The 14,302-nt window shown below is 36.6% G+C and overlaps 2 protein-coding genes across 8 annotated transcripts in view; one reads left to right on the top strand and one right to left on the bottom strand.

Annotated features, from left to right (window-relative positions):
• The window catches only part of PSIP1 (PC4 and SRSF1 interacting protein 1), a 39,589-nt gene extending 32,471 nt beyond the window's left edge, over positions 1-7,118 (top strand). Inside the window, exons 11-16 of one of the 4 annotated variants that reach the window (XM_060609715.3) lie at positions 1,782-1,837; positions 2,450-2,520; positions 2,729-2,830; positions 2,948-3,161; positions 4,567-4,678; positions 5,494-7,118. In XM_060609715.3, the coding sequence (XP_060465698.1) occupies positions 1,782-1,837; positions 2,450-2,520; positions 2,729-2,830; positions 2,948-3,161; positions 4,567-4,678; positions 5,494-5,554 (616 nt within the window). In that variant the 3' untranslated portion in view covers positions 5,555-7,118. Of the gene's footprint in view, positions 1-404; positions 1,838-2,449; positions 2,521-2,728; positions 2,831-2,947; positions 3,162-4,566; positions 4,679-5,493 lie in introns of those variants that run through there. The other 3 variants (XM_060609716.3, XM_060609717.3, XM_060609718.3) reach the window with 3 other exon arrangements.
• Positions 7,119-7,166: 48 nt separating this feature from the next.
• SNAPC3 (small nuclear RNA activating complex polypeptide 3) overlaps positions 7,167-14,302 on the bottom strand; it is a 47,602-nt gene continuing 40,466 nt past the window's right edge. For 3 of the 4 annotated variants that reach the window (XM_060609721.2, XM_078436790.2, XM_060609722.3), the window contains 3 exons: positions 12,060-12,167; positions 10,237-10,840; positions 9,092-9,448 (listed from right to left, as the gene is read on the bottom strand). In XM_060609721.2, the coding sequence (XP_060465704.2) occupies positions 10,693-10,840; positions 12,060-12,167 (256 nt within the window). In that variant the 3' untranslated portion in view covers positions 9,092-9,448; positions 10,237-10,692. Of the gene's footprint in view, positions 8,233-9,091; positions 9,449-10,236; positions 10,841-12,059; positions 12,168-14,302 lie in introns of those variants that run through there. The other variant, XM_081790900.1, reaches the window with a different exon arrangement.

The following is a 14,302-nucleotide window of genomic DNA, read 5'->3' as shown; positions in this document are numbered from 1 at the left end:
TCTGCTTTCTTAGTTGTTTGGAGGATAATACATAAGCAGTTTCAGCTGCTTGAGTGGAGTGACATCAAAGATCTAAAGCTCAGAAATGTTACTCCCTCTAGTCTGTTAGACTTGACCGTTTCTGTAAATATGTTAAAGTTACTTTTTATTGCCTATCCTTTTCTATCCTTTCACTGAAGAGTTGTTGGACTGTTTGTTACTTTTGACTTTATTGTGCTCCCCAAACTAAGATAGAAAATTAGTCGTTGCTTAGTAAATCTAGCCCGGCCCTTCTTCAGTATCTCAAAGTTATCTTTATGTGTTTCAGTTTCTTTTTGAATGTCCTCCGAATGTAACTTTCTCAAATTCTAATATTTGTGTTTTCTTTCCTTCTCCTGTTATTACAAAACTTTGTACTTGGACAGTTTTGCTCTGTAAAGCATTTCAGATGCAGCTTGTGTGAAATGCATTATGCAAAATAAAGTTTATTGTATTGTATTCCCAGCCAAACAACATGTAATCTACAGTAATAAAAAATATATCTCATTTTGGGCTCAAAGCATTAATCCAGTTACTGAAAAGAGAATACAAGTGGAGCAAACAAGAGATGAAGATCTCGAGACAGACTCATTGGACTGAATTCCCCCCTCCCCCCCCTTGATGGAAGAATGTTGCAGATTCTAAATTGAGGACTTCATTAATGGCATTACTGTGTTATGATTGTTAAAAAAAAAAAAAAAAAAATCCTGTAAGGTACACACTACATACTAAGGTCGGCCATCATTCCTGTTAAGTTTTTTTTTTGTTTTGTTTTGTTTTGTTCTTTTTTTTCCAAGCTTAAGGTGAAGCTTTGTGTTTGAAAGTTAGAAGATGGTGGTTGTACATTATTTCACTTAGAAAATATAAAAATTCATTTTGTTTTGAAGCTAGGTGTTAAACTGGAATAGCTCTTATACCCCAGAGAATGGGGGCAGTTGTGCCCTTCCCTTGACATTCCTTTGTTGTTTAATTCTTTAGAATCTTAATAATTGTTTTTTTAATCCTGAGAGATTAAACAGTAGACTTGTTAAGAAAACAAAAATGAAACTGTAACCAAAATTTTAAAATAAAGTCTTTTTTAAAAAAACCTGATTTTTAGATATTGTTTTGTTCTTGTCTATTTCAATTGGTTTACAATAGGGCCCGAACTCAAAGCCAAGACACTAGAAATTAGGAATTGTTTTAAAGGGTTATTTACAGTAAAATGGTACTTTTTCTTTTGTATAATGGTATGTAAATGTCAGTGAATGTCATTTAAGTTTGATGTATTGGCCAAACCCCCGTTCTAATACTATTGTCTTTGAACAGTCTGTTAACAACTCCTTCAACTGTCTGCCCTCTTGGAGATGTGGGAAAAGTTAGTCTGTTTTGACATACTACTTTTAAAAATAATTATGTAGAATTCATGAAATGTTTATAAGCATTCTTTTCCCACTATGGTATGTTTGTCCACTGACCCTGAAATTGGGTCTTTAAGCAACACACTATTTACTACTGGAAAAAAGTTTCACCATGACTAGCATTAAAATTATTTGTGATGCCACTGAAACACTAGATTTTAGCATGTTCATTTTTACATGTGTTTTTTGTTTATAGTTAATGCTGTGGCATTCTAAAGTTGTATGCATTACAAGTCAATTCCTTGTGATCTAGGCTATTTTATAGCTTAAAAATTTTTTAGCTTTTACATAAGGGATTGTGGGCATTTGGTAATCAGTCACAAAGTTCCAACGTTTTGAAATATTTGTGTTAACATTTGATAGGCAGAATAAAGATGAAGGAAAGAAGCCAGAAGTTAAGAAAGTGGAGAAGAAGCGAGGTTAGTTATTTCCCTTCCTAAGATGTATAAAAATTATACATAGAAAGGAAGTTATATATTTAATTTTTCATGTGTAGGTTTTTAAATCATTTCGTAAGAGTTCTCAAATCCCCTATAATTGTGCTTTTTCAGATCCCTAACAGATTCTATAGTCCTTGTATATTTTAAGTATAATCAGGTGAACTTGCTAATAAGGAGTCATGCTTGCGGTTTTATTGCTCATTATTTGATGATCATGTTTTTGTAACATTGCCAAAAGTTAGATGTTTTCCCATTTTTGACAGATCTCATTGTTTCAGATAGTTTCTCTATTTGGTTAAATGTGTAAGGTGAAACAGCTGTCTAAGGATTGGCATAAAGGGGTTAATTACTGGATGCAGACAGCTTATTTTAGACACCTATGCAGCTAGAAGGTGATTTTTTCTTTAAACGATGAACGCTGCTTTCCTAAATACTAAAATGTGCCAAATAACTTCTTAGTGATCTGGGCAGATTACTAAGAACGTTTTTAAACATTCACCAGGTCTTGTCACTGTGCTTTGCTTAGTAGATTTATACAGAAATACGGGTTTTGGAAAAACTATTCACTGTGTTTCACATTTCAATTTATAGAAACATCAATGGATTCTCGACTTCAGAGGATACATGCTGAAATTAAAAATTCGCTCAAAATTGATAATCTTGTAAGTGTTTCATACCTCACTTAAAAATATAGTACTGCCTTTAGAGCTTCATGTTCTCTCATGATGTTATAAGTATGGATAATTTAAGAAGTGGGACTGTTATGGTTATTTTGTATTGCCTTGTTTGAGATTTTTAAAGTAATCTTTAGGAATAGATTATCCAGGCTGTGGTAATTAACAGTTATGACGTTACTGTTTTGTCATGAAGGACGTGAACAGATGTATTGAGGCCTTGGATGAACTTGCGTCACTTCAGGTCACGATGCAACAAGCTCAGAAACACACAGAGATGATCACCACGCTGAAAAAAGTGAGTGATCGTGAATCGTGCAGATTTTAAAAATTTTCTCATTACCACTTGGTTAAGAAATAAGGTTTTAAAAATCAGTGAAGAAAACAATTGTGAGTGTACATTTTGTTTTCTCAGATACGGCGATTCAAAGTTAGTCAGATTATCATGGAAAAGTCCACAATGTTGTATAACAAGTTTAAGAATATGTTTTTGGTTGGTGAAGGAGATTCTGTGATCACACAAGTGCTGAATAAATCTCTTGCCGAACAAAGACAGCATGAGGAAGCAAATAAAACCAAAGATCAAGGGAAGAAAGGGCCAAACAAAAAGCTAGAAAAGGAACAAACAGGTATGTGATAATAAGTTGTTTGCTGCTGGGACTGCTTTTTAAAAATGGGTTTGATATGTAATTTCATTAATATCTTCTCTGCATTGAATGATGAAGAGGTCTCATAAAGCACTTAGAAAAAGAGAAGCTAAGGTTAAACACTTGGGTTTTTCTTTTTATTCAGTTTAAATCATTTTCATCAAGCTTAATGTAGTAGTAAATACTAGTGTTTAGTAATAATACTATGAGCAGTTACTATTCTCTTTTCACTTCAATTAGGAAAAATTTCTGATCCCACAGTAGACAAGAAAGGAAGTTCCAGGTCCCCATCACCTAGCTTCTGCGATTAATGCTGTTTTACTCTCATCAGGCTTCTCTGTGACCTCCCTGAAGATAATTTAGGACCAATTCCAGATATGCAATTTCCACCACAGATATTTTAGGGTACCTCTGTGACAGACTCCTAGAACCACAGTATTATTATCATTTCCCCCAATTCCACGTTATTAAATGTCTTAGGAGCTGCTTAATGTAGAAAAAATATTCAAAGGGAGTTGGATTTTTTTTACTCATTTATTAGGGAATGATGATTCAGGTCTCCTTAGAGATTTGTTAGAAAGTGCCCTCATCATTTAATTAGTAATAGGACATAAAATCGTGTCCATTAGTAAATAGTACATTTGACACTTTTTGTTCTAAAATACCAATGAGAGGGGCGCCTGGTTGGCACAGTTGGTTGGGCGACGGACTTCCCTCAGGTCAGGATCTCACAGTTCGTGGGTTCGAGCCCCGCGTCGGGCTCTGTGCTGACAGCTCAGAGCCTGGTGCCTGTTTTGGATTCTGTGTCTCCCTCCCTCTCTGCCCCTCCCAGCCCACGTACTGTCTGTCTCCTTCAAAAATAAACACTAAAAAAAAAAATTTTTAATAAAATACCAATGAGAAATACAAAATTTTTACTGTGATTCACATTTTTATAAGAAATAGAATAGTCAGATGAAAAATGCTCTTTCTGGGGTGCCTGGGTGGCTCAGTCAGTTAAGCATCCGACTCTTGATTTTAGTTCAGGTCACGATCTCACCATTCCTGAGACTGAACCTCATGTCAGGCTGTGTGCTGACGGTGCAGAGCCAGCTTGGGATTCTCTCTCTGCCCCTCTCCTGCTTGTGCTTTTGCTCTGGCTCTCTCTCAAAATAAAGAACTTTAAAAAAAAAAAAAAATCCCCGTTCTTGTACGGATAGGTATATAGAGTAACCCTGCTTCTTACTGTGCCTCAGTTATACCCAAAAGATTACAGTGTAGTTTCAGATGAGGTACATTAAGTACTAGAGACCTCAGGGCCAGGTTTTATTTTTTATTTTGACTCTTTAGAGGCTATCTTGAAAGCATTAGAAGCTCTAACGGTTTTTCCTTTGGAACCCGTCTAAAGGTTCAAAGACTCTGAATGGAGGATCCGATGCTCCAGACAGCAGCCAAGCACAGCACAATGGAGACAGCAGTGAAGAAAGCAAAGACAAGCATGAGGCCAGCAGTAAGAAAAAGTGAGCACAGGTTTTAACGGGTCATAATGTAGATTTTGAATTCTTAAGTCACGTTGCTGTTCCAAGGTTATTTGTAGAAGAATTCTATTTTGATCACTCAGTTCCCGAATTCAGGAAGCAAGACGGAAATCAAAAAGGCAAAAACAAAAAAATACAATTTACAGTTAATTTGCCTGTATTCAAAGGATTAGAGCTAGATGGTAGGATTCCAGCTTAAATAACTATTCTTTGGATTGCTTTCACTGATGCAGCTCCAATAGTGACTTACATTTATACTTTCTCGAATTGTGACAGAATAATACAAAAATTAGACTAAAATCACAGGCTGTTCTCTGCTGCACCCACTCTAAATAACTAGTTAAACTGAACTGGGGTTCTCCAAGTCTTGGCTTTGTTCTGCTACACATTTGAAGGGCTTGGAATCAGGCATCCCTTCTAATTCTGAAAGTGAGGGAAATCTTGTCATCTGTGTCTGTCACCCCTTCTCTTTATTAAGGTTTATAATGCGTTGGTATCACAGATCTAACCTTTTCATGTTTTTCAAAGAGAATTCATTTTAAAGCTGGAAATGATGGAAAGGGCCTGGGCCATGATGCTTCCCTGAGTTCTTTTGTGTTTGATCCCAGTATTACTTTAGGAAGAAGACACAACATGGTCAAATAAAATTTTGAACAGAAGGAAGTCAAGATTATTATTTCTTTAATCTTTTGGTGGCCTTAAAAACATAATGCACAGATTTAATGTGTTTTTCCCCCTCCCCCTGAAGGAAAAGAGCCCCTAATCCCAGTTGACACACCTTTCTTTCCTTTCTTTAGGCCATCCAATGAAGAGAGAGAGACTGAAATATCTCTGAAGGATTCTACACTAGATAATTAGGTTGACATACCTGGAATATAAAGAACATTTGAGAAGTTTGTAATGGTTTTCATTTGAAATATTTAGAATGCTGAAAATTTTAAATTTTTATAAGCATAGGTTTTGATGTTGAAAACTTGTTTGGAGGGAGAAAAATCCCTTTATATTTGTTTAAAAGTAATTAAACATTATTGCTAATTGTACTTGTGCAGTATTAACAGCTACATTATTCACTAAGTGTGAGGGAAAACTCATTTAGGAAATGTTAAACTGCTTTTCCAGACATTGGTTGTAGCATAATTTCAATTAGTGTGTGTATGTTAACGTGTAATTGATAGTAGAAAAAAGTTACATTTTTAAAACTGCTACTTGTATAAACCTTTCCTCTTTCCCAAATACTGTGGGTTTTGTGCATAGTTTTTACAAATATTGGATTTACCAGAGTTGTCTTTTCACTGTTTGTGGGTTTTGTAGAAGTTATGCATTTTTATGGTAGATAAAATGTTACTTCTATACAAGTACTCACTTCTTTTATCAAAAGTTAATTTTAATCTCACAGTCTACATTGTGCTACATTATTATCCTGCTGCTTTGTAACAATTTGTGGTCTGTATGCCTTTTTGTATGACAACTAGATACCCAACTGACGTTGAACTGACAATTCTACGAGGTACAAAACTCATGTTAACTTTCGAAGGTAATGTAGGTTTTATGGCTGGGAATTCAGTGAAGTCACATGACTTCCCTGCAGAAAGCAGAATAGGTCTATACAGGAATGAATCTGGCTTTAGGGTTCTACCATCTAAGATCCTTTACAGGCACTAGTAGCTGAAACTAAAAACTAAATGATAAAAGTTTATTTTTGAGAACTGTCTCAAGTTTCTGAATTTTTAAGAAGTCACACTCATTTAAGGAAGCCACTAAGTATTTTTTTAATTGGAAAAAAAATCCATGATTCTTATGCAGTAAATAGTAAATACTATATAAGAAAACTGACCTATTTGAAAACAAGGCTATATCAGAAGGGGATTATTATTTAGAGATCCTGCATGTGACAGAATTGTAAGGAGTTAGAAATACATGTTGCTCTGAGGCAACAAAGTAAAGACAAAGTAAAGGAGTATTTCGATGGTCTGTATATTCATATATATGGACTTAAGTCAGGGTAAGCCAACGTTAACAAAACTTAAGGGTAATTTAGCGGATAGAATTTCTAAGATATTTTGAATATTAGGTCAGTTGGTGGTTTTCAGTAGCTAAGACACTTCTCATGTTTCAAAACTATGAATATGGGAAAAAGGCTTAATACTAATACCAGTGTTTGCATGTGACATGCATTGTATGTTTTTGACCTCTCAGGTAATTGCTTTCATCTATAGGTGAAAAGTGTGAATTATTTCAACAATTGGAGTTTTGCTTTTTGAGAGGTCTTACAATGGAACCAGGACCCACTGTTTTGAGGGAACTATTGATATTACACTATATCTGGTCCTTAATACAACTTAAATTTGAACAGATTTATTCTAGTTAAGCCATAAGTGTCAACATTGTAAACTTGTTTTGATTAAAGGATTTTTCTATCAAACTCTACTAGTAAATTCTTTGCTACTTAAAAATGTTTTTGGAATTCTGGATTTGCTTCTAGCGGAGTTAATTTCTTAACTTGGTATATAGAGATTGTGTTGCCTGGGGAGACAGGGTAACAACTAAATCTGCAGGAAGCTAAAAATGTTATTTTTTGTTCACCCTCCCCTTTTCTTCTGTGACCCAGCAGACTGATAACAGTTTCACTGAGAAACCACAGAATATTCAACTTCAGGAGATCTATATAATAAGAGCTTTCTGATAACTTATGTCTGCGTGTTTGGGCTGGCCTTGCTCTAAACCATTGACTTACATAGTGTTAAACATAACTGGCCTTCTGTTTTCGGTTTGTCATAGGCTGATTCACAGGTAACTACCACTGTGAGAACTCCTAAAAAGTCATAAATACCAATAACTCTCAGGAGCATTTTCTCGATTTAAGTTGTGTATTTGGTCAAAACTCCAGTGCTGAACAAGTCAAGTCACCAAGATAATTTAAATGAGATAGCTAACAAAAGTGGGGAAAAAATTTTTCTTTTGGTAGGTATAAACCACCTACTTCATGTTTTTTCAACCACTGGATAACATTTAAAAGAGTGGGTGTCTGGGTGGCTCAGTCGGTTGGGCGTCTGACTTAAGCTCAGGTCATGATCTCACAGTTTGTGAGTTTGAGCTCCATGTGGGCTCTGTGCTGATAGCTTGGAGCCTGGAGCCTGCTTTGGATTATGTCTCCCTCTCTCTCAAAAATCAATGGTAATGTTTTCTGGAAAAAGAGAGTAAGTTGTGGCCCTATAGAACGAATTGTCTAAAGTTTTCTTAGCTGCTTTGGAGAACTTTCACAGGTACCATCTGAATTGGAGAAACAATGTATAAACAACTTGACTATCTTAAGCCTTCTGCTGTTTTATCCTGTAATTTCAAACAGTAGGAAGATATTTTACCCGCTTTTGGCTGATAACACTGATTATAGTGTACCCACACACACTTACCTGGTTGAAGAGGTCAGGTCAAGATGAGGTCTGCCAACTAATCCTACATAAGAGCAAAGGCTTTTACAAGGCTGTGAGGGCTTCACTAACACCTTATTTTGTCCCACTGGTCAGAGAAAGGATGATCTATTGGAAATAGCAAACCCATAATTACAAACCTTAAGAAATGAACTGCTACGTAGGTAGAAATGTTTTTATCTTTAATTTAGTTCTCTAACCTTAGAGATGACAAAGATACTGTGACTGGATTGGGAGAAGGTAAAATTATCCTTACAAGATACCAGGGGTTGAAAGAAAGAAACCGATTTTGCTTTTCTAAATACTGATTTTTGCACACACTCATCTATTATATCAAAATCTTACTCTAACTACAGAGGATACTGATTAAAGTTCATTACAGTATTTTCATATTTGCTTTGCATCAGGTAAAATACGTAATTTAAGTCATGTTTAACACTGAATTTTACAGCTATAAAATCCCTCACTCAAGACCTCTTTTAGGACTATTTCAAAGTTAGAAGTTCTTTTGACTTGAATTTGGTGGGACACCTGTGTATCCAGTAATACACTGGCAAATTCTGGGAGTAACGACGTTAGCCTTTCTTCCTCTAGATTTCACAAGGAAATGATAAAAAGATATCAGAGCCTTTGTAATTTTGATGGGAAAGTTTAACCTTAAGAGCCAGCAGGACAATATTAATGATAAAATAAGAATTTTACTAGCAGTAATATTTTAACTGACAGTCTTCTTCGTCCACTAAAATGAATTGATGGGCACCACATATGGATTAATGCTTCCACTGGGACAATGCACTTTTTGGAATTTTCTATTTTGAGACTAGGAAAGGAAAATGAATAGAAGTAAACAGACCCTTGCATACTAATGCAAGAACTATAAGGAATGCAGTTTAAAAATAAAGGACGCAGAAATTCATTTTTACCCATGGAACTTCTAGGAATTGGTTAAATCAATAGGTTTGTAGCAGAATTTTCAATCTGTTGAATTTATTAGCATCATTGGAAACATGAAAGTAAACATTTAGGCAGCAACTGAAGCCAGGCAAGGGAGGGAGGGATCTCTTAGTTCTTTATACTGATCCTCTGGTGGTGTATTCACTGAATGAGTGAAAGAGACGGTCACTACACATACCAGAAACAGGTGCGTGTCCTCTGTACAGCAATGGACTTAATTGGGTATGTGGTACTTAAGTCCACAAAACATTCCACTGCCAATCTTTTAAACATACAGGCTTAAAGGATTCATCAGTTTTGACTTGTATGGTAAATGTCTGCTCTTAACCATCCAGGGAATGTGGAATTCAATTGACTTTAAATGAATAACCTAGAAGAGAGAGAGAATTTATGACACGTTTAAAAGGAACAATTTTACAGCATTCTTAGAAGTCTTAAATTTTCCACCAAAAGTTTCCAGAAAACATTTCAATATAGACAACTAGACAACTACAATTTTCTCTAATGATCTAGATCTTGGAATTCATCAAAGGTGTCCTCTGGACCAGAATGAAAGAGAATAAGTAGGATTATCCAAGTGAGGGGCCAGAAAAATGAAAGAGCTGGACCAGAAAACCTCTGGTCCAACTGATTCTGATAGAATATTGGGTATTATTGCCCAAGAATGAGTGATCCTAGCAATCCACAAGATCTTGACTTCCCATATCCCACTCATGTCCCAGTGGCCATATTACATAAAATCCACTATTCTTAAGATTTTATTTTTAAGTAACCTCTATACCCAACGTGGGGCTTGAACTTATAACCTGAGATCAGGAGTTGCACACTGTACCGGCTGAGCCAGGCAGGTGCCTCAAAATCTATTTTCTTAATAACATTAAGCTGAAAAAATTCTTGCCCAAGAAATCAATCTTCAATTTAAAGGTTACTTTTGTGAAGGTAGGAGTATATACTCAGGATCCTTTTACATTCATTATTCATGCAGTGAGTCTCATTAAAATGTTTAGTGTGCCTACTAGTTTCTAACAAAACAAAACACTATAAACGAACCCACTGTGAGAACAGATTACACAATAGCTATTCTTAATGCTGTTATTTGTTAAATCTACTTTTATTCTTGTTCCTCATTTTTATTACAGATAATCGAATGATGTTTACCTTGGAAGCCTCACGGTACAAGGTGTAGCTCTCGCACTCTTCAAAGAATTTTCAAAATACTCCCACCACTTGATGTATCATTAACTGAATTTTTCTAATTACAGATTAGCAAAAACCACTTTGGACACAGAATGAATAGACAAGCCACAGACTGGGCAAAAATCAGAACACTTGAATCTGACAAAGGATTTGTATTCAAAATATATAAAGTACTCCTACAACTTAGATAAACACACTTAATGGGCAGAGGCACTAAATAATAACCATACTTTGGAATAAATACTAAAATAATGTATTTCTAAACACAAGTTACTTTGTAAGAAAACCTGTGATCTGAACTTGTGCAGGGGGGTGGGTAACTGGCTGATTGTTTCGGGTGGATCCTGTTCCTCAGTGACATGTTTTGGAAATCATCCATCCACAGGGTAGTTACTTCACAAGGGTGTACTTTTGTTATTAATTAAAGGTTCCAGGATCAACATAAGGATAAGCAAGGAATTCTCCCAGTTTGTTGCCTTCTGAATCATAGTGGAGCATCCGAAAGCAAACATCACAAAAGAAACATGGGTCCTCTGGTGCAAAACTGTCATTGTTCGTCACCCATCTGTAATTAAAAAAAAAAAAAAAAAAAAAGATGTACATCATTACAATGGACTTTCTTTAACATGCTGTAAGTTATAACTCGTGGTAATGTGTAAATATAACATTCCCACTATTGCCTTATCATTCTATCTTAACAATACTTTATAATCCTTTATATTATTTTGTGTATGTACGTATGCGTATATGTGTGTGTATATAGATAGATAAATACAGATGTATATTATTACCAATACTCTGCAAGGCAGAAGGGCAACTTAACAGAAACCCTGTAGAATGCTGTTTCTCTGAAAGACTTCTTAAAGGTAAGGCTTCTTAAACGTATGTGAATGTGTCATACACTTTAGCCACGACTCATCCTCCAAGTAACTGTTAAAATTTACACCATTTTGAAAAACCCACAATATATTAGATGCTACAGACCTGATAAACTTTTGTGTAAACCAGTAAATTAGTACTGGTTAATTTGCAAACTCCACCTGTTTTACCTAGAATTCAGGTTAAAATGCTACAGTGTGTATACAAATGGGAATATGGGTAATATTCAACTGATAACTTTGTTTTTTGGCCTGAAATGTTACTGGTCACAGTAAGATGAAAAGACTTTTTCAGTCTATTTGAATTCTGCATCTCCTGGTATGTTTTTACATTCCCTGATTGCCAGTTTGGTAACTGATTTATCTCCTGTTTTCTTATTGATCATTTAGAAAAGCGTATTTCGGTGGGGGCAGGGAGCCCAAAAGAAATCTACGATACACAGTTACTCTCTTTTCTTCTGAATGCTTCTTTCCAACTATGATCCACAGTTAAAAAGCAAACTAAATGTGAAGTACCACAGAGTAAAAATTTTACGAAACCATATTTTAACCTCATTATATACATGAGACGCTGTGTTATTTTTTCATGGAGGAGAAGCTGTGGATGAAGCTTCTTTTGTAAATTGCAGACACAAGACACAGCGTGGCTCCCTGATGACACAGAATTGATTCATCCAAAGTCTGACCCACCCCTGGACTTTCATTATATATAATTTGTTTCCTTACTGTTTAAAAATGTTGTAACCTACTTTGCAGCACTTAACCTACCAGATAAAACCATTTCTATTTATACCTCCAAAGTAGAAGTCCCTAGATTCAAATTCAAAATAGGAAAAATTGAAATACTAGAAACGGAAAGTACTTGACTACTGAAAACCAGGAATTCTCAAATAGTTATGAACTTACCTGGCTGTGTACATTTTACAAACAAAACATTTTCTGGTCCATAACCAATGCTTCTTGATAAGAAGGGGATAAAGGGTCCTATCCAAGCAGTCATCACGATGCACAAGCCTTATGTACATGAGAAGTAAATGAAGATATTAAAATGCAAATTGGTGTGATCGGTAAAGAATTAAATGTATCTGTACCTCAACGTTAACACAGTGGGTATATTTTTCATTTTTTTTTTTCCTAAAAGATTTAGGTATAAACTCGTTTCACTAGGTCTGACCAAACTGTGTTCCACAAAAACATTCTCCGAAAGATCATTTTGGATTAAACAATGTTTTCTTTCCTGTGAAACTTCCCAAGCTCTTTATGGGGATATGCTTGAACTAAGAGGGAGCATATCTTAAAGGTATTCCATCAGAGAGCCCCTGCTTTACTCAATACCTTTTTATGAAACATAGTTTGGGCACCTGTTTTACCCATTTGGTTCTGTGGTACATGGCTCTGTTTACTGTCCTCTTTATTAAAATCTAAATCTGACTCCTGGTATAATGTGAGCTGACAGGACTTCAGTTTTAGGTGTCAGAATTAAGTAAACTGAAAACGGAAGGCACTCTCAACTATGCCATTGATCGGATGACTGGGTTTGAATAAGTCCCTGAACCATGCTGGACCTCAGATTCTCCACCCCAAAAATGAAGGGACTGCACAAGAGTATTCAGAATGTCCCTGACAATTCCAAAATGTAATGATTTTCTTTTAGTAAGAAAGGGTAGCAATATATCAACTTTACCATCAGGACATGGTTAATACACTTGTAACCGTTTACCAAGTCTTAGACTTTAATCCACCTAGAAGGTAAAGATGATTTGTAGCCTAAAACTACACTTAGAAGTTCCTTAAAAGGGGCACCCGGCTGGCTCCGTCAGTAGAGCAAATGACTCTTGGCCTCGGGTGTGTGGGTTCAGGCCCCATGTTGGGTGTAGGGATTACTTAAAAATACAACCTTGGGGGACCTGGGGGACTTAGTCTGTCGCGCATCCAAATTTGGTTATCAGCTCAGTTCCTGATCTCGCAGTTACTGAGATGGAGCCCCGCATCGGGCTCCACGTTGGGCACGGAGCCTGCTTGGGATTCTCTCTCCCTCTGCTTCTATCCTTCTCCCCTGCTTGTGCTCACTCGCTCTCAAAATAAATTTAAAGAGAGAAAAGATTCTCCTTCTGCCCCTCTCACCTACTTGTGCACATGTTCTCTCTCTCTAAAATAAAAAATAAAATCTTTTAAAAGACAGTTGTTAAAAAACCTTAAATCTTAAAAGAAATTTTTTTTAACTCCTTAGAAAAGTCCCATGCTGTAAATGCTTAGTAAGCGTCAACTGTTTCCCCAAGTTGCCTCGAGTGTAAGGACTGATAACGCTGTACAGTAAGAAACGTAAAATGGGGGCCTGGGCGGCTCAGTCGGCTAAGCGTCTGATTCCCGATTTCGGCTCAAGTCGCGATCTTGCAGTCAGTGGGTTCGAGCCCCGCATCGGCTCTGCGCTGACAGTGTGGGGCCTGCTTGGAGTTCTCTCTCTCCCTCTCTGCCCTTCCCTGCTTGTGCTCTCTCTCAAAATAAATAAACTTAAAAACACCCATAAAACTAAAATCATAAAAAACTGGATTGTCTCCCATCTTATGCTAATTCTCAGGCACATTCCCCTTCATTTGAGTGACAGCTTCTGTAAAATTTAACACATTATCAAAGAAACGTACATACTTTCAAGGCCTATAAAGCTGAGGGTTATGAGCTCCCCTCTGAACCCATGAAGCTCTGGCTTCAGCAATTGTTTCCCTCAGGGCAACTGTTTTCACATTCTTACGGTTTCTTTTAAATTTAGGTCCTCGACATTCCTCTAAGGAACCAGACTAATTCTGGTAAAATACTGCATGTTCACATGCTGCCAAACTAATACACCTAAACCACACAACTGACCGCAAGCGCCTTTGATCGCGTAACACGTGGCTTTCTAGCTGCTAATTCCCTCGTGTTTGCGTTTGCTTAATGAGGTTTCGATGCACCTGTCGCTAATTCAGTTCTGTATTTCCTGACAGAAGGACAGACGTGCTCTCCACGTGTGCTGTGCGTCAGCGGGAGGTCTGGCACTTCTAGACGTCCTTCCCGAGCTCTCGGCCGCGCCCCAGTCTTGGGACTAAGCTGCTCGCGAGCTCGGCTACGCGGCCGTCGTGCTGGGATTTCCCTTTCCCGCTCCGAGAGTCCTC

The sequence above is a fragment of the Panthera onca genome, chromosome D4 (assembly GCF_046562875.1).
Source record: "Panthera onca isolate mPanOnc1 chromosome D4, mPanOnc1 haplotype 2, whole genome shotgun sequence".
NCBI lineage: Eukaryota > Metazoa > Chordata > Mammalia > Carnivora > Felidae > Panthera > Panthera onca.
This window is presented reverse-complemented; position numbering and strand designations above follow the sequence as displayed.